General features: G+C 48.4%; 1 protein-coding gene across 1 annotated transcript in view; it reads right to left on the bottom strand.

Moving 5' to 3' along the window:
- Positions 1-313: 313 nt before the first annotated feature.
- LEPREL1 (leprecan-like 1) overlaps positions 314-27,826 on the bottom strand; it is a 69,222-nt gene continuing 41,709 nt past the window's right edge. Inside the window, 15 exon segments of the mRNA XM_010157882.1 lie at positions 314-500; positions 1,465-1,506; positions 1,508-1,606; positions 2,488-2,563; positions 3,046-3,163; positions 3,689-3,839; positions 3,931-4,026; positions 4,615-4,742; positions 7,612-7,706; positions 8,183-8,223; positions 8,723-8,812; positions 10,309-10,451; positions 11,625-11,756; positions 14,467-14,656; positions 15,584-15,730. Of these exon segments, the coding sequence (XP_010156184.1) occupies positions 408-500; positions 1,465-1,506; positions 1,508-1,606; positions 2,488-2,563; positions 3,046-3,163; positions 3,689-3,839; positions 3,931-4,026; positions 4,615-4,742; positions 7,612-7,706; positions 8,183-8,223; positions 8,723-8,812; positions 10,309-10,451; positions 11,625-11,756; positions 14,467-14,656; positions 15,584-15,685 (1,596 nt within the window). The 5' untranslated portion in view covers positions 15,686-15,730 and the 3' untranslated portion in view covers positions 314-407.

Here is a 27,826-nt window from a genome sequence, read left to right as displayed (position 1 = left end):
CCAGGGCAGCACTGCCTGGGTCTTCACCCAGCACTTAGGAGGGGCAGGAAGACTGGTCTGTTATCACACCTGAGACATTTATCTAGAAGAGGCTAAAGAGAAGCAGCTGTTTCTGTCCGAGGAAGATAAAAAGGGGTTCTCTAAGGAGTACAGTGGACCTGAATAAGTCCTGAGTAGTGCTAGAGAAGGACAAGGAATCCCAGAGGCAGTCAGTCGCAGCAGGAGGTGCTGGTGCAGACATGAGAGGTTCCAGCCAGAGCTGTGCTAAACACAGAAAAGGCACTTCTGCAACTCCATAATCACATTAACCTGTTAATTTATACAGCAGCTCTGTACAAAAATAGAAGGGTTCTAATAAGATTAACAATATTAAATAAATATTTAATAGCAAAAGTCTTTGGCCTAGTTCATAGCTCATCCTTTGGGTTGATGTTCATTTCACTGGGTCCTAGATGTTCCTGGTCCAACATAGCAATCACTTCATCTGCCTGGATTCGCTCCTGCAAGAGGGGAAGGGAAGAAGCTGTAGCAGGAGAGCTTCAGTGCCTCCTCTCAGCTTATTCACCGTGGCTCTGCCCGCTAGGAAGACCTACTGCAAGCAGTTCATCCAAGGACCAGCAGCATAGCTGAGAGGAGAGGGGACAGCCTGGGACTTGAGCTGGGGATTTGCTGGGCAAAATTAATCAAATTACTTTGCACCCCAATACCTAATTTCCTCCTCCCCCCAGGGACTGCAATGGTTTGGGCAAAGCCGATGTATTGCTGTTCCCTTATCTCAATTCACAAGCAGCCACAGCGTAGCTGCCTCCCGTCCCCCCCCGCCTGACACGGATTTCCAGCTCCCTCGGCAAGGCTGATCTCAAACACAGAGGGATTTCTACTAGTGCCAAAAAAGCACATAAGTTCAGGTCTGAAAATAAGCTTCTCCCCAAACCCTGCAGCCCAAGTGCCTTGCAAGGCAAAGGCACAGGGGTTTGCTCTCTCCCTGCATGTAGCTCTGCAGGTTGCCTGTTGAAAGGCACCACAGCCCAGATCTGCCAAGGCATCCGCATTCCCAAGCCCATGGACTTCAGGCTGCCCAACTGCTTTTAAGGATCTGGCAGCAGCCATACATCACTGGCTCTGAACTGTGGATGGCCTTCCCCGTTCATCAGGTTCTTGCCACTAGGTGTCAGAAATGGCCAGCCCTGCGCAGAGCCCTCCCGCACCCTGCTCAGCACCCCGGTCTGGCCCCGCAACCCTTGCACCCAGGGTGATGGGTGCCCAGGACCATGGCTGGCAGGGAAAACTGTTTGGTCCTGGGGCCCCTGACTCATGTCCCTGTGGTACAGTAGATGGGAATGCTGCTGAAGCGTGATGGGGGAAAAACAGATATGCTGGGGCTAGATGCTAAAGATGGTCCAGGTTCCTCCAGGATGCTTGGGTACCCCCTAGCTCCCCTCACATCAGGATGGAGGGACTCACCAGCTCTCTGTAAAGTGGGTCCAAGGTGAACCAGAGAGCCACAGGCACACCGCTGGCCTTTGGTAACCGCCTTCACCCCGTGGGGGTTCTCGCCGCCTGATGAGAAGCTGATCATTCGGCCGCATTTGGGCTTGATGGAGGCCTGTAGGAAAACAGGCAACACCAGGGTGGCAAGGAGCAGCACAGCTGCACGCACTGGCCACATCTGGGATCGTCACAGTTCAGGTCCTGGGATCGTACCAGGCATCTCTCTGCATCACCCCAGGACCCAGTGAACTGCTGTGGAAGACATGCAGAGCTCTGGGCATGGCTGTAAAAATGTGTGGGGTAAATAGGGAGGTGTGAGGCTTCTTGGTCCTCACATGCAGAAAGGAGATAGTGGCATGGAGCCCGTGCAAAGCCTGCAGGTGACCACATATGGCAAAACAGGGCCACGGCATAGCTCCAGGGAGGTCCTGGCTAACCCTGGCATGGGCTGTAAAATGCCTTTCTTCACCCTGCTGAGCCCACAACAGGTATCCTGCAGGATCTCAGGAGCAGAAGTGCCAACCAAATCAACCCTCTGGCACTGGTCGTAAGTAGATGCAATCTTGCTTTCAGCAGCTACCAGACATCAGAGCCCCAGCATGGTGCCCAGATGCTCTGCCCAACCATGGAAGGGCTGCACAGCCTCCCATACGGCTCAATGCAGGGCTTGTGCCCTGGCATGATGTGTCCACCACCATGACCTGCCCTGGGCCAGACACTGCACATGTACAGAGGCATTGCTACGTGTTTGGCCACGAGGTGGGGTGGGAGCTCAGCAGTGCTCCAGGCAGGGACGACTCTCAGCCATCCCTCTGAGCTGCAGGTTTCCTGCTCCGGGCAGCCTCTGGGCAGGGCACAGTAGGTCTGTGCACCTCTGCCAGCAAGATTTTGTATGGGCTCTTTGCAAGGTAGGAGCCACAGGCTCCCTGGGGAAGCCCAGAGTCCCAGCACAGGCTGCTGCTGAGGAACAGCGTTTAGTTCACAGCACTGACTTACCGTCACTGTTTTGGCATCCATCTCGGTGAAAATGAACTCGCCTCCTTCGAAATCTGCGTTCATGTACAGGAGGGCACTGGGGGAGGAAGCAGGAGACACCTGTGAGGGGAGCAGCACATAAGGCTCAGGGCTGACCCTCTGCCTCCAGGGCAGATCCTGCATCGCTCCACTGAGATGCAGGTGGGGGGGCTGCTGGGAAGGGGGCCAATCGGGGCCACTCAAACTGCCCCCTATTTTGGACCCACAGCTGAGAACCAGCAGATTTCTCCTCAGCTAGAGAACAATTCCCCTGGGTCCCACCAGCTCTCACCCTCACATTTGCACCTTAACCACCTGACAGAGACACAGCCCTGTGGGGCATGACTGGAATCTCCCAACCCTGAAATATCACAGAGCCATTCCAGTTAAACCGTGGCCATGATGCTTGCTGCCACCAGAAACTACCTGCTGGACTTCAGTCTGCCACGGCTGGGATGTGGCAGCTTCAGGGCTTACAGTGGAGCAGGATGCACTGCTGTCAGGAGGGTCCCCAGCAGCAGCACCCCCCTTCCTTCCTACCTGTAATCCCGAAAGGTGTAGGCAGGAGGCTCCTTCCAGCACTCATTGGCCTCGGGGTCCAAGAGGCAATTGTCAGCATGGATGGGGTGGCTCAGATCATTCCTCCTCTCCTGCTGGCCTAGGCAGGACCATGTGGAGGAAGGGGGAAGGAGAAGGGATGGATGAGATGGAAATGCCAAGCTCTGTGGGGGTCCATCATGGTGGGGAGCCTACCCCGACCCCACTCCAGGTGGTGGTCACAGATGAGAGGAGGAAAGGAAAGTTTGGGGAGAAAAGGCAACATATGAGGACTCAGATCTGCACAGCTCTGCTTGTTACTGCAGGGAAGCGAGATGGAGTGCAGCGGGTGGAAAGGAGAAAGGACGGTGAAAGGAGGCAAAAGTAGAGGGAGGAGAAAAGAGGAAGAGTTGGAGATGTGAAAAACAAGAGACACCCCAGAAACGAACTTCTTCTGGACAGCAATGCCCACCCTTTTCTGCTGTGAGAACAGTGACTTTGCTCAGCCCTCAGCCACCAGTTTAAGCATCAGGCAAAACAGAGCTACCCTCAGGCTTGAGTCCCACACCCATAACCTCCCCATGGGGTGCTGAACCCTTCCCATCCTCCCAGCCCTGCCCCGCTACCAGCCCCCCGAGCCTCTCACCGGAGAGGGCGGTGCGGCAGACCAGGTGGGTGTAGGAGAAGTAGAGTGTGGAGTTCAGCATGAAGTAGGACTCAACGATCCTGCGAGCCTTCTCGCTGATGTCGTAGAAGAGACGGGCGCTCTTCAGTGGAACACGGCCCTCGTAGCCGTACTGGGCAAGGAGAAGGGGCGAGAGAGGGTCAGTGCCACACGTGGGCTGGTAGGAAGGGCATGGGAGAGGAGGAGAAGGGAAGGAGAGGTACCTTAAGGGCTTTGAGGACAGTGGCTCCTTCAAATCTCTCGTTCGGGGTGTGGGGGGAGGTTTTGCCCCTGTAACCATCTCCAGCCAACATGATGCCCTGAAAGACATGAACATGGTTGAGGGATGAACTGGTTCCCATGAGAGGGGGAGCTGCAATGGAAGCAGCTGGCACCCTCTTCCCCAAATCCCCCAGGGCTGCATTCACTGGGATAGGTGAGTTGGCTGGGAAGGCACTGCAGCTCTCCATGAACTCAGTCCCTTTCTGAAATGCTGTACAACAGACACCTACCCCCCAGCTGGGGACATTCAGGCACCCTCAGTCCCTTCACAGGTTTAGTTAATAATGCATGAGAAGGCTCAACCAGGCTCGTGGCTGAGCATCCTTTGGGGTTGCATACCACATGCAGCAAAGAACTACTTCTGCATGGGCTCCGCCTGGCAGCATGTTTCTAAGAACAGCCCAAGATGGAGCAGCAGCTGTGTTATGGGGACCAGCATCTGACTACTCTCCATGGGCATCCTGGCATCAGCTGCAACACTCAAAAGGGAGGTACGAACCCAGAGCCTCTCCACGTGCTGACCACACATTCAGCTCTCACGAGCCAGATGCTGGGGAGAGTATCAGGCACTCAGTCCAGGTGGCAGTTCTGTGTGTCCCCACCCCCCCAGGGCATTGCCTACTCACACTGGCCACCCTGTGAAGCTCTCGGCACTGCTCCTCCGAGATGACGTTATCCAGTAGTACTCGCTGGGTGCCATTCAGCTGCTGCGAGTTGTAGACAAACTTCACGTCGCTGTAGAGAAGCGGACCCCCTGATGGAACGAGAGACACAAAACGACCTCATTGACATCTTGTACTGTGTATGAGGGCCAGCTGAAGTCACCTGGGTGGACTGCTAGGGAAAGCGCTTCACAGCAGAGAGCAGAGTTTGGCCTCACATCAGCAACAGAAGAAATAGAAGCAATGGAAACACCCAGGGAGGAAATCAATTTGCTGCAAGAGCATCAGCATTTCCCACCTTCTCGTTAGCTGCCTTGCAAACTCAGGGACCACAGCCCAAAACCACTGAAACCCAATGGGACATGATGAGAGACACGGACACCAGGTAACTTGGCTCTGCTTCCCAGCAGCCAACATCAGCGGAGGCTGTAAGTTTCCACTGCATTTGTGCTGCGTGGATCTTGCCGGCTTGGCATGCGAAGTTGCTCTCTGCAATTGTCATCAGTGGGATTTCTGACTTTTCCACACACAGAAAGCCCAATGCGGTGCTGAGCTTGCAGCACACGTCGCTTGTTCTCCACCTAGAAGCGGGGCTGGGAGTGGGCAAGCCGGAGGACTTGGAGGACAATCCTTCTCCACACTGGCAAAGGAGCTGCTGTGGCTGCCCCTGCCATCCCTCACTCCCTGCCTCCGAGCTGCTTCCATCCACCTGCCAGAAGCCAGCGGCTGCATTTTGGAGGTCCCCGCTAGCAACCCTGGGATGGGAATACAACGATGACTGGACTCGTACACTGCTGGGCTCCCACCTGGTACGAGGCAACTGAGCCTCACCACATGCTGAGAGAACACGCAAGGAGAAGAGAGCTCAGTTCTTCAGAAGAAGCTTGGATCCATCCCCATCAAAGCTGCCCGATCCGAAAAACATGGCGAGGCCAATAAATCACCATTTTCTGAAGCCTCTTCCTCTCATCTCCTCAAAGAGAGAGAATGAAAGAAATGGCAACAATAAAAACTAAAACCAGATGTTTCTCCAGAAGGAAGGTGAAATGCATCTACGTTGTGGGAAAAATTACCTCTTGTCACAGAGCCGCAGCAAAACAGAGGAAACAGAGCCGCAGAGCTCCTCTTGCCATGTGGCACAAAGAAACTTCTCTGTTACACTGCTTTTATAATTACTGCTTTTCCTGTCTGTTGAGGCACACTATGTGTTTTTGGAAGGTCTCCTTGGCCTATGGAGGACACATAACCCTGAGGGCAGAGCCGCACCACTAGCCCACGACTTTATTTCTGAAGAGTTAGGTTTCTTGGAAACAGAAAAGATGGGATGTTCCTCATGTTCACTTTGCTGCTCTTGTTGCTCGATAATAACATCTATTATAAATGCAGCTGGATCAGAAATGGGACTCTGACATCCAAACTCCTGGCACACTCCAACTCAGGGCTGAGTCTTCCCACTCAGACATTTCTCTTCCCAAGCTGTAGGCACGAGGGATGAACCTGGAAGGTATCACTCACCACTTCCCCAGTTTCTCCTGTTCCTCCCAGGGAACCAGTGGGGGCTGCCCTGTGCCATAAACACTGAACCCTTGTCCCACACTGACAGCATGCTTCTGGACACCTTCTGTGCCCCCACCGCCTCTAAGCACCAGCAGAGAGAGGTTCCCATGTGTATGCTCCGTGAAAAACAACCCAAAGAAACTGGGGAATTCTTTGGAGTTTTGGGAGTGAAGGAATTGGCAAAAAGGAGGAAGGGGGCAGGAGAAGGAGAGAAGTACAGGAGAGGAGTACAAAAATAAAATGGACTTTACTTTTTCTCATTTGGCCATTTGTCTTCTCCTCTCTTTCCCAATAAAAAGAAAGAAAAAAACAACAGAGAAAGGAAGCAGCTCGATGGACAAAAACCTTTTTCTTTTTGAATGGTTTCTGTTTCCTTTGTAAACGTGAAAGCATTCTGCAACTAAACCAAAATAAAAGCATAAAGAAAAAAATAGAGAAAGACACACTCTGAAATTATTTGGTTATAGAAGGCAAACAGGCCAAAAAATATAAATCAACCAGCTCCTGGCTTAAGCAAGCTCTTCAGGATCCTCCTGTGGTATTTGCCTATTTTATGTATGGCTAGAGAAGGGATAACAATACTCTGAACACAACACTGAGCAGCTGGAGACAACTTGGGCCATGGAAAGCTGTGAAATTCCCCACAAAGCACAACCATCCATTGCATTACAGGGAGGTTTAATTGCCTGCTGCTCTGGAGCTGGCTCACTAGAGACACAAGACACCTCCTGGCTTGAGATCCTGTTGTTTTGCAGCAAGAAGCACACTTTGGTATTTGGCTACAACATAGTTTTTCAAAATTGTTATGGGGGAAATCTTGTCCTTAGTAGAAGTTGTTATGGTGTTTTCTGCGGTTGCTGAAAATGTGCTGAAATCAGTTGAAATGTCTGCCAACAGGCCTTAAAACCAAGTGATTTGATGTAAGCCAAGACATGAAATCACAAGCCAGTCTGCAAACAGAAATGGTTGCTCACATGGTGTGATCCAGCACATTTAGCAAAGCATCAGGACTGGAGTTCCCAAAGCCTAATGCCTCCAGCATTCATCTTTCTTCAGCCTGCACAACAGGAACATTTTAATTTTAAAAGCACCTGGGAGAAAGACTACTGTTTGCTGGTGCCACCTTCCCCATGGTGATGGTCTTCCCCAGGAAGACCACGTCTCTAGGCTCTGTACTGAGCAGCTCAGCGGGTGGGAAAAGCAAGCCCAAAGGCAAAACAGTGCTGGCGGGATCCACAGTCCCAAAAATGCTGTTGGCAGCATCAGGCTTCTCTGTCTCTTAAACAAAGCTTCAACCCTGCTCAGATAGGATCAGCCCTCACTGCTCAGCCTGCCCTTGCAGCCTGCAGCCTCTAGCAATAGCAAAAAAAACTTGTGATTTTTTTGAAACTTCATCAGACTTACCCTCCTTCAACTCTCGATCTGGTTTTGGCACAGGTTTCTTTGCCAGAGACAGACGGGGCCCATCCTCTGGTTCGCTGCTAATACTTGATGGGACACTGAGGAGCAAGAGAGAAGAGGAATATCATGACTTTGGCCACAGGTCTCCAGTTTTGGGAATTGCACTGTTTTGCACCCTTCAGAAACCAATACATGAAAAACATGGGCAAATTGTACAAATGTCACAACCATACAAATAGAAGCCCTCACCCTGTCCTGTGTCAAACCAGTGTTTCTGGTAATGGGAACAACAGTTTCCACCAGCAAAACACAGACAAAAAACCTGAACAGCACCACTTGCCTCATCGATCAAGTTTCCTCTAGACCATCCCTGGTTTTGAGGCACTCAGCTAAATGTGGGAATGTTTCTAATGGTAAGGAACCAAGGGTCTTAATTCAACCATTATGATGTGCCGGGGTGGATGGGCAGCATCCCCCCAGGTGGCAGGGTTGTACTCATCGTGGGCACATCCCCTTCACCCCACTGGAGGGACGGGTGAAGCCGCAGGCTCAGCTGGGGTGGGTGGTGGCTCACCTGTGCTCATCTTGCCGGGCGCCGTACCTGTTCCAGTAGTTCTGTGGGAAAAGAGAGAGGTCGTCTTCTTAATGTAATGCTCCAGCCAAAGCCCAGGAGCTGCTTGCTCTGCCTCGCACCTAGGGATGTCAGCCAGCCTCTCTGGCATGGATCCATCCCCCACAGCTTCGGGTCAGTGCCTGGCATCACCCAGTTGAAAATGTAACCCCAACCCAAACTGTCATCGTTTGGAGTACAGCGGGACCTTGGCTTGCCCAGCCTTCTCTGTCCCACCTCTGCCCCCCCCCACCACTGTGGCAGTGGCTGAGACACAGCCAGAGACCACCACAGGAGAGCTGGACTGGGCTGTGTCTGCTTCTCCTTCACCCTGGGAGCAGCTGCCTTCCTTGCTTTGCCACCACCGTTTTTCCATAGGGTCCCACAGGGACCCAGCTCCTGAGTCACCTACACAGGACTCGCTTCATAGGAGAGGGGAGGGGGAAGCTGGTCCTACAGCTGTGAACTCCCAAAGCTCCTTGTCATAGCAGACCCAGGCATTACCGGCTCCGTGTAGGTGTATCCGAGGCCGGCCGCAGCCACCTGCAAGACGTGAGACTCCAGTTTATGGCGCCACAGCAGCGTTTTTGCTTCCTGCGAAGAAGAGCAAAGGGGAGTAATCACACATGTAGCTTTCACAAGACACAGGCAATGCACATCTGCTTCAACAGGGGCTGGCTTTTCATTCGACACCACAAACTCCTACGGGGTGAGGGATGCTTGGGTCATGCCTTGGAGCAAGCACAGACACAGGGTTGAGTCCCCCACTACATTACAGGGGGGCAGGTCTTCAGCAACTCATTCTGGAAGCCTGAATCCCCAAAGTACCTGTCCATAGCTGGCAGAGAGTGCTGAACACGTTGGAAAGCCTGGCCAGAGAAGCCCCTGATGCAGCACGGGAGGCAGGTTCCAGCAGGGACTCCAGCTGGGCCGTGCCTTGGTTCCCCATCTGCAACGCGGAGCCCATAGCCAAGCAGTGGGTGGGCTGCAGCATCGCAGCCTGGGACACACTCAGGGCGCTCGGGTGGGGACCACAAAGCAGAGCCAGCTGGAAATCGTCCATCAGAGGGGTTTTTTTTAATGAAAGATTTGTAAACAAAACACTGTGTTTTTTTCCTAGAAAATTACTTTGCACAGCAAAAATCAATGTCTTTTTGTTGTTGGGTTTTTGGTTTTTTTGGTGGTGGTGTTTTTTGTTTTGTTTTGTTGGGGTTTTTTACAGAAAACTTCAAAACACTGGAAACAATGAAATGTTTTTGTCAACTTCAATTTTTTTTTCCTAGATTCACTTTGTGAGGAGAAATGAAAATTGTTTCTGTTTGCTTTTTTATCATTTCCCTTTTTTAGTATTCTACCAAATTCACCTTGATTTTCCTAGAATTCAAGGAGTTCCCAAGGGAAGTGAAAAACCAATTCCTGCATACCCTCTGCTCATGGCGCAACAGGAATGAGCCTCAGGAAGGCTGTGATGGCACGGGAGTAACTTCTGCATCTCGAGAAAGGCAGCCCCAGGGCCGCAGATAAAGGCTGCCCGGGCAGGAGAGAGAAAGCCTGTCCTGCTGGGTGACCGAACACATACTGCTTGGTTGTTTGACCCCAGCCTAACCCTGTCATAGCAAAGCTACCCCTGCAGAGCAGTCTGAGTGCTGAACTCCAGGCTCAGTGACTTAACAGTAACGCTGACATCCCAACCTCCTCTTGGGAAAATATTTCTCAGCCCTCTCTTAACAGAGATTGCCCTTTGCTCAGTGCTCCATTGCATTCCTCCTCTGGAGTACAGAATGAGAGGAGGGCACTTGGTCAGCCCTTTGGCACTTGTTGAGGCACTTGGTCATTGCCCTCCCTGTCCTTGCTTCGCCTTTGCTAAGCTGAAGTCCCCATTTAAAGAAGATGCTGCCCTCCAGTTTCTCCTGCACACCAGTGACTCTGGACTTGCATCCTGACAATTAGCATCGCCAGCTAGTCCAGCATCTCCACATCCGTTTTCAAACTCTTCCCGCTGTGGGAAAACTGCCCAGCTGCTTTTATTTCCAGCTGATGCTGCTGTTAACGCCTCCCACCAAGGGCTCTTAGGTGACAATCACTCTCACCTTTCTGGGTTTGATGGTGTCTGGATCCATTGTACCTTCCAAGAGGCCTTCGTAATAACTTGCATTCTCCAAGACATCTTCATCATCCGGGTGGAAGAGGAGGTAGGACTTGGCACACTCCAGGGCTTTTACATAGTCACCAACTGGAAGGCAACGCAACAGTTATCGGGGGGGCAGAGGGGGGGACAGCCCCACTGGCACTGCCAGGGGCTCATGCACAGCACAGCAGGGCAGAGCCAAGGAGGGGAGCCTGCAGAGAGGGAGGGCACAACCTGAGCTCTCCATCAGCTGGAGGGTGAGCCCAGCACTTTACAAAGCTCTTTTGAGGCAACTTTATCTTAACCGGTTCATTTCACCAGAAGGGAAACTGAGGCACAGAGACACAACCTCTCTGCAGTCATGCGCAGGTCAGATGGTATCCAAATTGGATCCAACTGGATGGGCAGGATGTGGATGCTGTCTGGCAGCAAACTGCCTCTATCTGTGCAGCATCTCTCAGGGCTCTGGGGAGAGGGTTACCACCATATTAAACCCTAAATGGGCAGAAGAATGAATAGCTTGTACACCACGCACAAAACGCTGCTGACTCCTCCAGCTTTCTTCCCACTGCACTGATGAGTGAAGAAGCTTTAGGTCTGAATAGCAGTTTTAACCCTTACACATTCTGCCCTTTTCAGGAAAGAGCTCTTAGCACAAACCTGAGATAGCAGAATTCTGCCTAGATTTCCTTTTAGGTACCATAACATAATAAAATACCATGCAGGACCACACAATGGGCAGTATTTTATAACACTGCCAAACTCACTCCTGGTATTTTGTAATGCTGCCAACTTCACTGTGAATCTTAATATATTTGGTAATGAGCAAAATTTGGCATCTTGGGATAAGCTTGGGCTAACTTCCATATATGGTATACATTAATTTAGAAAATGTATCAATTAGTTTTTGTAAAATATGAAACACATAAATCCCCAGAACTTTAATATCAAAAGGCAAGTGAAAGGACCCTAAAAAAGCGTGGTTTATTTAAAGAATAAATATTTAAAGAATAAAAGCCCAAGGTTGAACTTTTAAAACCTGACTGATGATTTAAAACACTTTTACAAAATTACTTAATTGCATTTCGGTCAACCTGACTTTTGAAGAGACAATTTCCAACATCCTTTGCTTCCTGACTCTTTCAGACCATGTCACTGCACCACCGTAGCACAGACATCATGGCAAAATACCCCAATTTCCACAGGAAACAATTCAAACTTGTACAAACTGTAACAAAACTCAGCAAGCACTAGGAGGAACAGAAAGACAGCCTTTACCTCTGTAATAGGCAAACTGCAAGTAGTCGTAATGGAGGGGGAGGAAATTTTCTATGGGTGAGATACGGCCCGAACGTGTGGCGAGTTCTCGGACACAGTCGTGTTTGCAGGCCAGGACTTGCATGTAGTGATCTGCCAAGAAAAGAGGGAGAAGATGGTTTGAACTGAGAAGGATGGTGATGGTGCTGAGACAAGGACACAGAGGTTAAATTTCCCCAACTGAAGGACATGTAACTCTCGCTGCTCGGGCATCCTTCCTAAAGCCAGTGGAGAATTGCAGTCACATTTCTGCCCCCTTCTGCCTTTCTCCTTCTGCCAACTGTAGAGGGAGTTTGAGCATCTCTTTTGTGTGCCGGGAGATGCTGCTTCTGCCGAGGAAAGCCCCAAGGGTGCAGGGATGTGCAGGTGGCAGGTAGCTCTTCAACACCAACAGCCAAACCAAAGACTCACAAAGCAAGAAGAGATGTGAAGACAAGGTGTCCATATGTGCTGCCACACAAAAGCCATCTCCACACTCCCATCTTTCAGCTTATCTTTAATCCTCTCTGCAGCAAGAAAGCTCCCGAGGGCACAGGGAGGTTTAGATAAGAGAGGTCGGTGCAGCTCCTCAAGCATGGCCAAGCAAGATGCCTGCACCATGAGTCTGAAAGGTCTAAGGTGCAAATATTGGGAGCAAAATCCCCGTGTTTGCTGCTTCTCAACGATTAGGTATCTCCCAAAGAAACACAAGCACATGGTAAACATGTGCCATTAGCAAGGTTTCTTAATTGGTGGGAGTCCACAATATAGGCGTTGTATCAGCTGTACAATATTGAAGCCAACGCTGACATCCGATTCTAGTTTGGAACCTTTGCTGCAATGTACTTACAAATCTACTTTGCTTGCTCTGTCTCTGTACATCATTAAAAACCTTAAGAAACAAACACAGGCTTGAAAAAAACAACCATGTGTTCGGCTACCAAAGCATTTCTCAGAGCTGCCAAAAAATCAGCCTGAGGAATTTTAATGAAATCAAGTGGAAACTCAAAACAGTCCCCATTTACTCTGGGCAGGTATTCTGAGTAGTTATCTGATTTACCATATACATCCAGGGTATTCCATTAAGGAAAGCAAGAAGGAAAAGGACATAAATAATTGTGTTGTAATTTAAAGTTATTTAAACATCCTAGACCTGGAATAATCCATCACTGAGAAGCACTGCTTTTTCTTGGTACTGTGAAGGTGCCCCAGAAACAGGCTACATAGACTGGAATCAATTCACTGAAATGCATCTGTCCCTGGGGTGGGGAGGTGAGCGTTTCAACCCCATGCATCAGCACAGCAAATCAGCTTGGGATTGAAAAGAGAAATTAGTTTTGAAGAAACTTAAACTCTCTTTTTCTTGGTGTATTAGCGTTCCCATTCCCTGCTGAAACATCTGGGGTCAAGCGCTCTGGACCCAGTGGTAAACTCTGGATTATGCTGTCCTGTAAGGAACCACTTAGTTTCCTATCACAAAGCAGTTGCATTATGTTATCTTATTTCCCCCTGTGTGCCCCCACTTCCTTGTTTCTTTGGGTGCCTGAAGAGCCCTGGGGTTTGAAGTTGTTATTCCCGGGCGTATCTGGACAAAGGCAAGTCACAACCCTTGCAGAGACCATCTGGCCATCTCACGCCCAGGTGGCCAGCTGGGTTGAAGACCACCACACCACGACCATGTCTGCACTCCGCATGGTCCAGCTCAAAAACACCTTCTCTGCGCGCTGGGGCTGCACTCAACTTGCACAGCACAGAAACAATTTAACAGAGACTAAAACCCACTTGATGAGTAGCGGCTTTCACTAAGGAAGGTGGGTTTCCTTTGTCACTGAAGGCTGCTCTTTTGGAGGGCTTGATATGGCCCTTGGTGTTCTGGTCATGGCTTTAAAAACAAGCACGGTCAGCTGACAGTTATACCAGGTCAGCCCATTTTTTTTGCATTGGTAAATAATAAATAAACATGACAAAGGCGGCTTCCCATCTGGCATGTTGGTGGTTTCTCATCTTGGTTGTTTCAATTAGATTTCCTGTCTCAACACAAACAGAATTATGCAAAAACAAAAAACAATCTACATCTGAGTGAACTATTTTCCACACAAGAAGCAAAATTCCAGAGCTCAATGAAACTCCAAGACCATGAGCAGACAAATAAGATTTCTGTCAACAAACAAACCTTAATTTATTTCCCTACAACTAATTAAATGTAATCTCATTTCTACTGAGAACGAGCCATTTTAATCCCCTCTGGCTCAGAGCCATACATGCAAATCTGGAGATTACATAGCAGCGTTCAATTCTCTCCAGAGATTTCAGTGAAGTTCATAATTAGCTGGGCCTCTGCTAATGACAAATCCATCCCTTTTGACGGGGAGGAAATCTATGTTGTGAGCCTTTTTGGCAACTTTCCTGGCCATCTGAAGTGTGGCCAAGAGGACTCTGCTCCTCTCTTCAGATGCACTGAAAAAACAGAGAAAACATAAACAAGGGCCAGCAACGTCTAGATTTCAGTGATATATGTGAGACCTTGTACAGGGGAAAACTGAGGCAGTTCATGTTAAAGCACCTGTACTTTAGGCTCTTACAGAAAGCTGCAAATGCTCCACTCATCTGGAAACACAGTTCTTCCAGCCCAGCTTCTATTCCGTACCAAAGTGAGATGTTCCAGTTCCCCATCTTCTGGCCTTACAAGTGCCTCCTGCAGTGTCACTCCCCAGCAGCAGTGATGGAAGGGAAGGCACTTCACCAGATCCAGCCAAAGGCCCAAACTCAGTAAAAACATTGCAGGCCCAAGGGTGAGAACCCTAAAGACACAAGAAGATCTCACCTGCAATAGCTTCATAGAGGCTGGCCTTATATTCCAGGTACTCGTGCTCCTCAAATCTCTGTGGTCCCTCGCACATGATCTGGCAGTCTTCATCCTCGGAGTAGTACCCTTTCAGCGCACGCTCCAAGAAGTCAATGGCCAGCTCATACTCCTCTTTGTCATAGTGCCTTACCCCAGCACTGTAGTCCTCCTGCAAAGTAGGTAGGCAGAAGACAGGATCATGAGCGGGTTACACTGCTTGGACCACAACATCCTGCCCTTGCCAGCTGCAGGTGATTTTCAAAAGAAGGTACAAGCAGGCAGGGGCAGAATGATCTCCCCTGGTATCTACCAGATGTAAGTGGTTATATCAAGCCATATTTAGGCCATCAATGGACTTTGGACCAGATGAACCTCATAAAACTGCTTAAATTCTTTTCTGAACATCTCTGTACTTAGGGCATCCTCAGTGCCACTGCTGGATTATGCATTATAGAATCATTATGTGAAATACCACTTCTTTTCTCTGTTTTAACCCCCCTACCCAACAGCACTGAATGACAAGGGAAAAGACGGCACTTCAACCACGGAGATCTGTCTTAGAACCTCCACGAATGGCCACTTCTTCCTTGTGTCTTGTGAAATCAGAAAGTTGGGGGTGGCCCTGGTATTTGTGTTGGCCACTCAACACTTTGGAGAGCTCACCACTGTCCCTCTTCTGCCTTTCACCCTGCACCCTTACCATCACAGTAACTCATGCACATGTACCCTGCCCAGGTGGGAGAACCCAGCTCAAAAGAAACATGTGTGAGCCAAGATCTGTCCATCAGTGCCCATGGAGACATCCATCAAAGCTGCCTGTTGGTGCTTGTTCACAGCCATGGGTTTCCCCAGAGTTCCCTGAAAGGGACCATGTTGGGGATGTAGCAGTCAAACAAGCAGCAGAGTGTGCCTTGAAAAAGCAGGAGCTGGCTTGCCTTAAAGGAGAGAGCTGAAAGAGAGAGTTCGTTTTGCTGTATTTTAATATGGACCTCAGCAACAATCTCCCCATTCATAGACGATGCTGTCTTGGACTCCTACATCCTTCTCTCCAGACTGCCTGACACTTAACCCAGACATCTCTTCAGCTCAGACTCACCATGTGCTGCTTTGCCTCCCGGTCAATCAAGCTGACCTTCCCTGCCGTGGTCTTGTAGTTCTCGATGTCCTGCTGTATCTCCATGTGCTCAGGGTTTGCCATGAAGAAAGTGTGAGCTGCGTTTGCTGCCTCCTCCAGCTTGTTCAGCTGTAACAAGATAAAAAAGACCAGCTGAGTCAGTGATGTAGGACAGTGAACACAGCAGTTTATGCTGCACCCCCTGACACCTATACCACTGATACCCTTTTGACACCACTGTGCTGGGCAGTGACAGGATTACCAAGGAAACCCTGCACTCAGAGGCTGTGGAAAACAGCTGAAATGAGAAGAAACCCAGTGCAAGGGAAATTGGAGGAGCTGGAGTTCCCAAGAGCCAGACAGGTCACTTACCTGTCTGCAGCGTGGTCTATCGGTGGTGACAGGGTGCAGGCCTTTTTCCAGCTGCACATCATCTGAACCCAGCTACTCCAACACCCTGCACAGTTCTGGGTGGCGAGATGCTCTCAGGAGATAGGATACCGAGAGAGGAAGGGAAAGCAGCTGCTAAGGCTGCTCTCTCTGTAAGCCTTGGAGGCTGAGATATGTCCAGGCTAAGGGCTTCTGCTTGTACATGGGGACTTGGGATCATTTTTTAAGCTCAGCTCTGTATAGCTAGAAAAGGCCAGACTACACCAGTAGTGGCAGATATATAGAGAGTTTATCTTGGTATATCAAATTACTTCGGGTTTAGAGATGCAGAACCAAGACCAAACATTAGTTCCACCCTGGAGAAAGCCTCCTAAACAAACAGAAACACTAGTGCTAGACACATGCACAGCAGCTGCTGGGAGCACATGGACACTTGGCAAAGAGCAGGACAGATGTTCAGGTGAAACATCTGTATGACCTAGCAGCAGAGAGGTCACTTCCATGGCTAATGCACTTGCTTGTGAAAGAAAGCCAACACCACTGAGTACCAGCAATATGCAGAGTCAGGCCCCTGGGCTATGTCTGCAGGCTCACCCAAGCTTGTTAGCCAGCACTCGGCTAATGCTAGCCCTGGCAAGGCTGTGTCAAAGTGTTCTTGACAGTGAAACCCACACCGAGCCCCATGCCACCGGAGCCAGCGAGCACAAGCATGTCTACGCTACACTGCCATCATGGAATGGCAGCTCACCTGAAGAAACCTGCAAGCTTACCCACCAGACAACCCCAGCGGCAAAATGACGAGGACTGAAAGAGACCTGCAGAGAAGCATGAGCTTCACACCCTGTTATCCTATGCCTGGAGCAGGGCAGAGAGCCCATGTGAGGTGAGGCCTCAAGACCCTGCGCATCCCCCAAGGAAGCCACCCTTGGGGCTCCTAAACACTGGATGTGTGCATGCACTTAATGAGCACCAACTTCAGCTTGCCTTTCAGTCAAGCCATGAGAAACACCCAAAACTTCTTTAAGTGAGCCTCTGTGAACTGTTGAGTACCTTGAAATTCTCAGGGGTTCAGACAACTCACCACCAGCCAGGCATATAGTAACTAGTTCCATCTCTGACATATGATTATCTTCAGAAATGTGGCTGGACAGTCAACTGTCTGAGCAGCCACCTTGACAGCAAGCTGCTTGTTACATCTGCAGAAGTGTTTGCAATCATGTATTACCAGATGTGCTTTGTTGCAAAGATGAATTCCTGGTGAACCAAGTGGGATTGACATCTAGGTGAAATCATGGGGCTTTCTCCTTGGGGGATGTCCCTGCTTATATATACCCTACAGCAATTTTGCCTGCACAGCTTGCAAAAGCTTTGTGGTGGAATACTAAGGGGAAAAATGTGAAGGATTTGCTTAGGCCACTCAATTGCAGCAACAGAATGGCAAAAAGTCATCTTTTATGCCAAACACTGCTCTGAGCAGGAATAGCTGGAGTGGGGCAAGAGCAACAGCTTTGATTCAGCTGGACAAGGAGAGCCCTCCTGGAAGGACCAAGCCCACACCAAATCACTCATCAAATCTGTTCCTACCTGGAAGAGTGGAGATGTCTGCTGACGTTAATAAAACATCCTAGTTGTTTAACTGGCAGGATGATGCCTCCTTTCCTACTGCATGTAAAGTTTGGCAAGGCTCAGGAAGGTACAGGATGAAGACATGCATTATTTTTGTGAGGTAACCTTCCCTAACAGCACGGAGGGAGCGTGTTTTGGCTGCCAAGGATGGATCTCCACTCTCAAACACAATTTCCAAGTGGCAAATATTAAAAACTACTGTAACAGTTTATCTTTGGATTTTTCTCAAAACAAGGTTGAATTAGGAAGTGCAACAAGCTGCTGAAAACAGTTTTTGCAGTAAAAAAAAATTAAATAGATGATAGTGATTGGGAGCCCGGCTTAAAGGCAAGGGAAGTGGGGAAGATGGGGAGCACAGCAGGTCACGCACTGAGCCTCCTGCCATGCAGCAAATCCCCCAGGGAAGCACCCAGCGCTTTCCTCTGGGCTGTTTAGATTAGGACAGTCTGCAAAGCAAACGGGGGCTACCATGCGTCAAACTGGTGGCAACTGGAGACATCAGGGCTATTGGATTCTGATAGGGAGGCATTGAATGGGAGCAGACACACAAATCTACCAGGGGATTTGTGAAATTGGCACTTTTATATCAGACGAGTCGTTCCGGACATACTCTCACGTTGCTCGCTGGGGCATGAAGATGTTTTGAAAGCAGGTGCCCAGACACTTGAATACCTTCTGGGGAAAAAGCCGAGCCATTGCTGTGGGGCCAGACCCACACCAGGTGGGTGCCCTCCTAAACCCCGTCTGCTGCTCCACTGATCCTGCACAGCCAAAATTGCCTGTCCGGTTCCCAGAACGGCCAGGGCAGAGCTGGCCAAAGAAGCACGCATGAATACCTCCGAAAGGAAGATGAAAGCTCTGGTCAGACGGCATCTCAGCCCACTGCCCAGATCTGCCCTTTGAACGCCAAAGCACCGCTGTGCTGCAATGCCCACAGAAACGCAAAAAATTTGGCTTGTGTAAACTTCGGAAGTTTTCAGGATTATGTCTGTGCTGACAACGTATGCAGGGAAGCCAGCTTCTACTGCAAAAACACGATCTATTCCAGTCATTTGCTTGGAGTTTTCCTAAGGACATCACTCTCTGGCATAACCCCTTGGCTTCCCAGCAGGCGAGCAAAATGATTTTAAGAATTTTTTATCCAGGACAGCACAAAAACACCCCAAACCCTTTCAGTGTACAAATCTATTGTTTTTAAAAGAGACGATCCTATTCAGAAACATACATCCCATCCTGAAAAAGTTTGTCTCAACATAATCCCATCCTGGAAAAGCTCAGTGCAGCTGGGCAGCATCTGATACAGGATAATGGACCGACCAGAGCATCTCACAATGGGAATTTTCAGGTCATGCTGAGTGTAGGTGGAACTGATGCTGCAGCCGGTAATTAGAGAGGTCGAGATGGGGCAAGAGTTTTGTGGGAGACACAGGAGCTGCTGACCTGATCCAGAGGACTGCTATTAAGCCACTATTTGAGCTGCTCAGGAGAACTGCCTTCTTTCACACCACACCACAGATTCCTATTTGCAGACAGCATCCTCTCTGTGCAGGCTGAGAAGGGACCCAATGCATCTCAGCAAGGAAACTGGTCCCTCGAGATGCAAGCTGCCATAGTCTGTTGTAGAATGTTCTTTTCTTCCTTTGGTTCTAGTTCCTTTTTGGAAAGCTGTCAAAAGCTGTCACAGATCCTAGGATGGGCTTAGTTCTTCCTGGATAAAATCCACCCCTGTGAGATAGGAAGAGTCTGATTTCTAGACACAACAGAAAATCCCTCTCCTATGCTCGAAACAAGGCTCATACTGTGTCCAGTCCTGCTTGGCTCTTCACAGCAGAGATGACCTTTTGATTTTGCTAAGTGGACTCAAAGCAGAACATTCCAATCCAACACTTTTCAATTTATCAACTCCCATATTTGTCTTAGAAACATCCAAGTTAACACAAAGAAGCTAACAGCTGCTGAGTTTTGGGGAGTTTTTAAGTGGATGCACATATATAAAAGCAAATTCCTAAGTGGTAAGACACGTTCAGAGACTAGCACTGACATTGATTACGAAAGACTCTGGGGAAACTTTTGCCAAAACACTCTGAATTCACGAGGAGCAGGATATTTTGGTGTTTAAAGGTCTGGACTGGGACTCAGGACACCTGGACTCAGTTCCTGGCCCTGTCACAATCTCAATGTGCAGCCACTGGAAAAAAACATTTTGTTTTCTTTGTGCCTCATTTTCCATTGTTTTAAATGAATAACAATAAAAGTAATAGCCTTTCTCCCACAAGGTAATCAGTTTATTTAGATGGCAAGCAACTTGGGGACTATATGCATATGCAAACACGTAACACAAGGGGATTATGACCTTTTTATTGAATAAAAATTAGCAAGGAAAAAATTACAACTGTAGAATCACCACCTTAGTATGTGCTCTAAGGTCTGCTTGTCCAACCCACTGGGATGAGCTCCCAGGACTATCACTACAGCTTTGCACCGAGCTCCGTGTGTTTCAGCCAGAACGGACACACAGATCAGAACACCAGCACTGAGAGAGACCTGGGAACACCCTGTCCATTTTCATCTTACCATGCCAATGGCTAGAGCCAAGAAGCTCACAACATTTAAGTGCTTCTGGGTTTTGATGCTGAAATTTTTCTTTTTCCTCATTCAACTGTTAGGAGTGTTTCATTTCACAGAAAACCAGGAGAATTATTTTAAGCAGCAAAACCTCAGATTAAAGAATTCCAGCAAATTGCAAATGCTCAGTTTCATTCCCATCTGTTCAGCAGGATTGTGACTTCCAACCTGCAGCAGTGACTTGGATTAGGAAGGCTATTTTAATGGGAGCATTAGACAGGACCAAACACAGGATGGAGAAAGGACCCTGAGGGAACAACTCAAGTATTACTATACAATCAATGACAATTCTCATTGATAACCATTGAGAAAATCCTTTATGGAGCTTTCATGGGCTGCATGATCAAACATGTAATACAATGTTAACAGTCCCTTAATAGTTCATCATCCTTTTGGCACCTGTCAAGCTGCATATCAGCCAGCAAACTCCACACTGAGTAATTTCATTTGTACCTGTAATGCCACTGTCACCAACCTGCCATGCTTAGGAAATAAACTGTCTTGCTGGAATACGTCTAACTTGCTGTTTGATTTTATCACTTCAGCTGCTGCGTCCCTCAAAGAGAAACACAGAGAATTCACCTCATCACTAATACCCACCCAAAACCAGCTTGGCTGGCTCAGCTCCACATGCAGACATGTGCTCTCATAGTTGCTATTACTGTGATGCAGGGGCAGATTCAATGCCTTCCTGGAGCCTCCACAGGCATCTTTTCAGAGGTCTTTTCTATTTTTGAAATGCAGCCGATTTCCAATGTGCTTTGGACGGTTCCTCTCCAACCACCCCAGCGTCCTTTGCTGTGTGCTGCTGCAAACCAGTTGCTCTGGCAGACCCAGATACAAAACAAAACAAATTTGGAGAATTGGCATGGGGAAAACTTCTCATGAGGAAGGAAACTTAGGAAGGATTTGGGGTTTTTTGTTATTCCAACAAACAATTTTTCAGTATACAAACATATGTGGCTTTGTAGGTACATGGTCAAAAGAGCTGACTAGACATTGAATTAGTCTCCAGAAAGTGGCAGATACTTGGAAATTTAAAACCAAACTGAACAAACCACTTCAATATTCTGCATGGAACAAATTCTTTCAATTAAGCACAAGAAAAATCAGATTTCCTAATGAATCTTGGGCCATAAGTGTTCACATGTACGCGCCAAGTGGACTGACTGCCTCCCCCAGCCTAAAAGGCCATTTTGCACTGAGAAAGCAAACTAGACTGAGATCCTTCCTTTCTTCCCTCTCTAACATGCTCCTCTTAAATGGTTCCCAGGCAGGTGAGGATAAAGATTTTCACACATTTTTGGCTGTGCATTACATGCTTCAGTGCACACATGGTGTAGTAAATACTGCACAAAGAGCAGGGCATTACTCAAAGCAAGTGGCTTGCAAAACCACTTCCCAGCAGGAAAGACCCTTCCCACATAAATCTCACGCTGAGGCATCACAGGATTCATCCATGGAGCAAGCAGTGGGAAATCTGTTTGTCTTTACTGAACCTTCAATCTGACTGATTGTGAAAAACACTCTAAGCCAGATTTTGTCCTGTGTAAACACTGAGTTCTGTCTAACATACTGTGATGACAGCTGCATTTTCAATGAGAAAAAATTCCTAGAATATGCAATGTGGGCTCTCCTGGCAAAAAACCCGAACCTCTCAGAACCAGGTTTTCAAAGCTGAGGCAAGAAACCCTTTGTAGATGGTATTCTTCCCTCTGTGCCAGTACACAGTAGCCGAGATCACAGACAGAAGCTGGCAGTACATGAATTCCAGCACAATACTCTGTACAAAAAGAAGCCCCTTCTATCAGCTGATAGCTGGCCAGTTGTCCCCCTCCCTCCAGCTGCACACACACACAGCCACGCTGCCAACACACCGTGCCACACCGCAAACAGTGGTGCAAAACAGCCTGCATCCTGGACCTCGGGAGCAGCTCCTCCAAGAGGTGTGTCTGGGGAGAAATGGGCTGGTCCTCCCTTTGTGAGGATGCTAGCCTAATCTGAAGGCTAAGTGAGAGCTTCCCTTATAATTTTCCTTGGAACAGGTGGGGTGTATTCAGTCTTTAGAGATCTGTGCAGATGATTAACCACGAGGCTCCTACACCCCAGAATTTTCTTTGGTCAGGTAATTAGAGATGAGCCAGTGGCACTGAGGGATGAGTAGCATGGGAGAAGCAACACACAGATTAATGGCAACAGGCAGTGCTAGGCACTAAAATGTGAGGGGTGTAAAAAGCCAGCCAGGCTTTCCAGAGCAGAAGCTTTCCATGCATGTGTTTTCTCCTGTTGTTGTAACATCCCTGTGGCAGCCCCAGTCATTGCACACCTGGGAAAGTACCAGTCAAAGACCAGTCTGTGCATTTTAAGCTAATGAAATCAAACAGCTGGGAAAAAAAGCAGTACGTGACTATCCCCTCCTCACCACCACCACGAGTCCCGTGGGCCACAGCCTGTTAGACAAATAATGAGCTTTCATCCAACATATTGTCTGATAAAAGACAGACAGGAAGGTGGTCCCCTGAAGAGAGTCTCAGAAATACCTGGGAGGAGAGAGGTGAATCTTGCTAAACTGGCGAGGAGTGAGAGACCCCTTTGCCAGTGAAGGGAGGAAGGTCCGTCTGGAACGCTTCAATGTGATGAAGGCTAAAACTGGTCACACGCTTTTATGGGAAAACCAGAACAACACAAACTTGGCAGGCAGTTAAAAGGGCTGGGGGGTGCATCATGTAAGCATGAGTCACAGGAGGAAACAGAGAGGGCACTCTCTCCAGCAGCAGAGATGCCACGGGAACATAACATTATTCTGCATTTCCACAAAGTCTTCCAGCCTTAGGAACCCGAAGGCATTTGATCTGGGCCAGAAACAAAGCAAACTCATCTGTGATGAAAGAACTGAAGTAAAGTGAACGCTTGGAAGAAGATCACGGCACGGTGCTTTTGCAGTGTTACGGCGTCTAAAATCACAACACAAGTATAATCCACAACACAGAGTCATCAGCACAGAAACAAAAACTTAGCAGCGTTTATTCTAAGGAGGATGAAGGCCAAAGCACACTGCAGCACATCTCTGTCAAAAGACTTCCTATCAGTAAAGGATTTCATCAAAACAATGGTGACACACAACCTCCTCTCCCAGCGAGGGGATGGGAGTTACACACTTGTGACTGAACGGATTAACAAATACTACACAAGCGATGGTGAATAACCTGGGGCCTGTGCATGGCAGGCTGATACCATCTATGTGTCTGTAAGAATAAGGCAAAGCAGCTTATTCTGGCACACTTCTGGACTTCAATACTTCCTCTTGGAAAGGACCAATGGCATTTCTCTGGTGTGTTTGCAAGAATGCAGCAATGCAAGTCGGCGACTGGATCAAAAATTAACAGTACTGTCACATATTGTCCATTTTCCAGATTCAGTGTTTTTCCTACTTTTATGGGTCTCAGAGAGGGAAGATACACAAAGCAGCAGCTTTACAGCTTGTATGGGGTTTTTTTCTAGCATCTTGCCTCCCTTGACATTGCGACTAGTCAAGCTGCCCTGGTTTATAACATCAGGCACTGGGGCAGACTCCTAACCAAGCTGACTCCACGCTTGTATCTCTATAGAAGTAATTACTAAAACACTTCAGAAAAACACAACAAAAATCTGAGACAAACAGAAGAATTCTTGCAGCAGAAACTTTCCTCTCTTTCCAGGGTTTAGCAATGGCTCAGCACCTTTTAAGAGTCAGACATGATGAGCTGTTGAATGTCCGTTGGGAGCCAAAGTTTCCTGTGAAAATGCCTATGCTTGTCTGCTGTTACTCAGCATCATCCAAACAGCTACGTGTGCCCCTAGAAAATGCCTTTCTGAGAGGACACATGAATTACTCATGACCATCTTGGAGCCAGGAAGCCACACTGATCTGGTGATAAAATGATACTCCTTTTTTGCAGCCCTCTTCCGGTAAACAGTGTTGTCAAATGGCTAAATCCTGTCCTAAGCCTGAAGGCTGCCTCTCCCTACCTTTCCCCTAAGTAACGAAAAGGTCATCTCGTGAAGAAGGTACCGACTGACTCTGACAGTGATTACAGTCAGTTTATTTTATTAACACCAGAGCATTTGTTTGAAGAGCAGAGGGCATAGCCCGGAGAGTGGGCTGCAAACAAGACTATGCTATCTGAGAAAGAGGTTATCTCCCTTTGCCCTGAGACACGATGGGACAGCAAAGAGAAGCAAACAAACTGTAAATCCCAAGGAGAAACCAGACTCCTAGCATATCTATGCATTGTCCCCTCACCCAAAACCCTTGAAATTCTCCAAGGAAATGGTTTTAATTACTACATTTTTTCCAGACACAGTGTTTCTGGAATACTTTTTCCACAGCTGGAGTCATAAACCAATGGAGCATGACTCGCAACTGCTGAATGCTTGAAAAACACTGTGATGGTGAGGGACGTTAGGGCTCTGCAGACCTGATGAAATAAGCCATCAGATCACTATTCCAATTCAACAAGCATTTTGAAAAGACTAAAGAAGATCCACAAATCAGGGGTGGGCTCTGCTCACCATGAGGGGAACTGACTGATGCCAAGGGGAAGCAAACTGAGCTTATGCCTTAGGTAACTGGAGAAAACTGCTGTCTTGGCAAAGAAAATTCTGTACTGATCTGATGGACTCACCAATACTGGGCCAGGATCGAGGAATTGCATTTACTTTCTACAAGGAATCAATGCTTGTAAGAAAGGGAAGGAAGTGATAATAGATCTATAGTTCTGCAGTATAATTTCAGCTGGTCTGGAAAGAAAAGGTAAGATTTTGTTAGGGGCATTACCTGTACCAGTTGCCAAGCTAGTTCAGGCTAAAGGTTCACATATCCCAGGAACCTTCCCCCAGTGGTGGCCAAGGGTGGACACTCGTGGGCAGAGCGTAATGACACAGGAGGTACGCAGTGACCCTCATACACAGGGTATCGTCAGCTTCCTGAATCTGGATTTGCCTCTGGACCGCTGTGCTTAAAGCCACTGATGGACCTATCCTCTGGGGAGCTGTGTAATGCTTTCTGGAACACATTTATACAAGCTGCAGTTAAATAAGGGATTTGGGAGATTTTAAAGACATCAGTATATTATTTTCACCAGAGTAGATGTGTGGTTGAAAAAGACCTACTGCAAGGCTACGTTAGTTTTCAGAAAATGTGGGTGTTGCTGCAAAATACACCTGCACACATGTTTACACACCCGGGAGACATCCATTGCAGCAGCACTGCAAACTTCCTCAGGTGCCTCCAACATTCCTTACACTAAAACCCAAATCCGTCTGAGTAAAACAGGGATGGGTTTTCCCACAAAAGCGCACCTTCCAAAATGAAAGCGGATGAAACAGGGCAGGGGAGGGAGTCTGCAACCCACCCTCTCATCCAGGACACTAGGATCACATCAGATCTCAAGGGTACTCTCCTGGTGCACAGTGCGAGTATGCTGACATGAGACGGACTGTATTGATTTCACAGTATAGCGACTGCTGGATGTGTTCTCAGCAAAGTCTGACCCTGCAAATTCTGAAGGAGAGGTCCTCTTAAGAGCTCCCAACTGCTGCCGCTGTGATTGACACATGAAAAAAAAGCACGCTGAATTAACCACCTTCACATGCTTCCACCTTCAGTTTATCCAGCACTGCTGAAGAAACATGCCTTCCATTTGGAAGCAAGCGTGACTTACCCCACTCCAGTGCCTGAGGTTTTCATGAGCACTGTTACTAATTTAAGAGAGGAGTTACTGGCTTTGAGAGAAGAGTAACACCAGTCTCCAGAATGACACCCCTGACACTCAGCCCAGGGCACGTCACAGGCCGCGTCCACTGCTTCTCAGGCTCTTGGTGCAGCTCTAGCATCTCCTGTGGCATTACACCAGGGTGAATTTGGCTGGCGCTTCAGCGAGCAAGGCCACAAACCATTTGGACAATTGCCTCCATACGTGACACACACCACACGTCTCAGTTGGATTTTCTGCTTCTGAAATGAAAACACTTTGCTCACCTTCCCCAGCCGTAGCTTGGTAATCATTACTAAACACTTATCAACTAGACGGCCTTCATTTCCTGAGGGTCTGGACCTAATTACACCAGGAAACACTGTGCCTTTTCTTCAGACACTGAGAAATGTTGGTTACTGAGTCCTCCTCCTACAAAGTCAAACTTTGCTCTGATTCATAGAGAGAAGGGGAGGAGAAGAAAATGCAGCCAAATCTCAAAAGACAAAATGAAGCGATTATTCACAGAGATGCCCTAGCTTCACTCTACATCATTAATAATAACAATAAAATGGCACAGCTATTCCATCTCCCCTCCTCTTATTAAACTTAGCTGAGCCCTGCAAGGCCCCTGCAAAGAGGTATCATTTTCCCAAGCATGCAGGTTAGAAGTCCAATGTCTCACAACAAATCAGAAACAGATCCCAAGGTCGTCAGATCCTAACGCCATTCCTCAAAGGAGTAAACCAAGACCCCTCAGCTCCATTATTTATCAGGACATTTGATCCAGCAATGGGATGAAAGAGCCTTTGCCAAATGCATTACACACAGAGCAGCATTTTCAGATCTCTCCTTTCTGCCACGGGGCCAGCTGGCATGTTGAATTTCAATCTCCTGCTTGTAACAGAGCTCAGAATATTGCCATCAATTCAAACTCTTGGTTAAGTAGTGCCTACAAAAACCCCTGCAAATTCACAGTAATAGAGTGATAATGTCCATAGCACCAAACTACAAGATCTGCTGATGACACAGCATTGGTTTTTATCACGTGAGTTGCACAGGAGTTGCCACCTGAATGGGCACGCAGCCAAGCAGTGACTATGGGTGTAGCTTCCCTTGGCGTGCCTTTGGAATCCCCATTGTCCCTATAGCTCTAGTCTTTATGGTACTCGAAACCCTAGCCCTGTAACCCTAACAGCTTTTGCCTGAGGCTCCTACAGTAAACCTGCTTGTGGAAGAAAGGCGAGGAAGACTTGTGCTAAGGGGTTGTGCTTCCTCTGACTGAGGTTTCCAGGTAGTCTCACTCACCCTATTATCCTGGCTTGGGACAGAGCCTACAGAAAGACAGAGCAGAACTGCAGCCCCACCAAGTGCTGCAGTTTTCTCTTTGCAAGAGCTGGTGGAACAGGATAGGTGGGAAGTGTCAGCTCCCAGTTTCACCAGTGTACACGTGGCCAAAGCAGTAACCTCAGGAAGTGGGCACGCATCTGTTATTGACAGCAATCGAGTGGTGTGCCCTCTGCAAAGGGCTGTTGAGCAGCACATCCTACGTTTCTGACATTGGGTTGCTCTCCTGCAGGTATGTACCTTCGCCCTTCTTCCTCCGAACCAAAAGCTGGAAATAAGACACAGACCTGTTATTCTGGCCAAGAGCAGCCCATGGACTGGACTCCTGTGGATGCGTATAATCCAGAAGGGAGGCCAGGGCATCAGAACCAGCACCCCAATGTTGCTGACCAAGCACCAAACTGTTAGCACCAAACAAATCCTGAATGAAACAGAGATGAGGTTTTTTGTACCACCATCTTCCCTGGCCTCTCTCCCAAACACGTCGCCAGTGATGCAGTTTATT

Source organism: Eurypyga helias, unplaced genomic scaffold (assembly GCF_000690775.1).
Source record: "Eurypyga helias isolate BGI_N326 unplaced genomic scaffold, ASM69077v1 scaffold9398, whole genome shotgun sequence".
Taxonomy (NCBI): domain Eukaryota; kingdom Metazoa; phylum Chordata; class Aves; order Eurypygiformes; family Eurypygidae; genus Eurypyga; species Eurypyga helias.
Note: the sequence above shows the minus strand (reverse complement) of the source record. Positions and strands in the feature narration are given on the sequence as shown.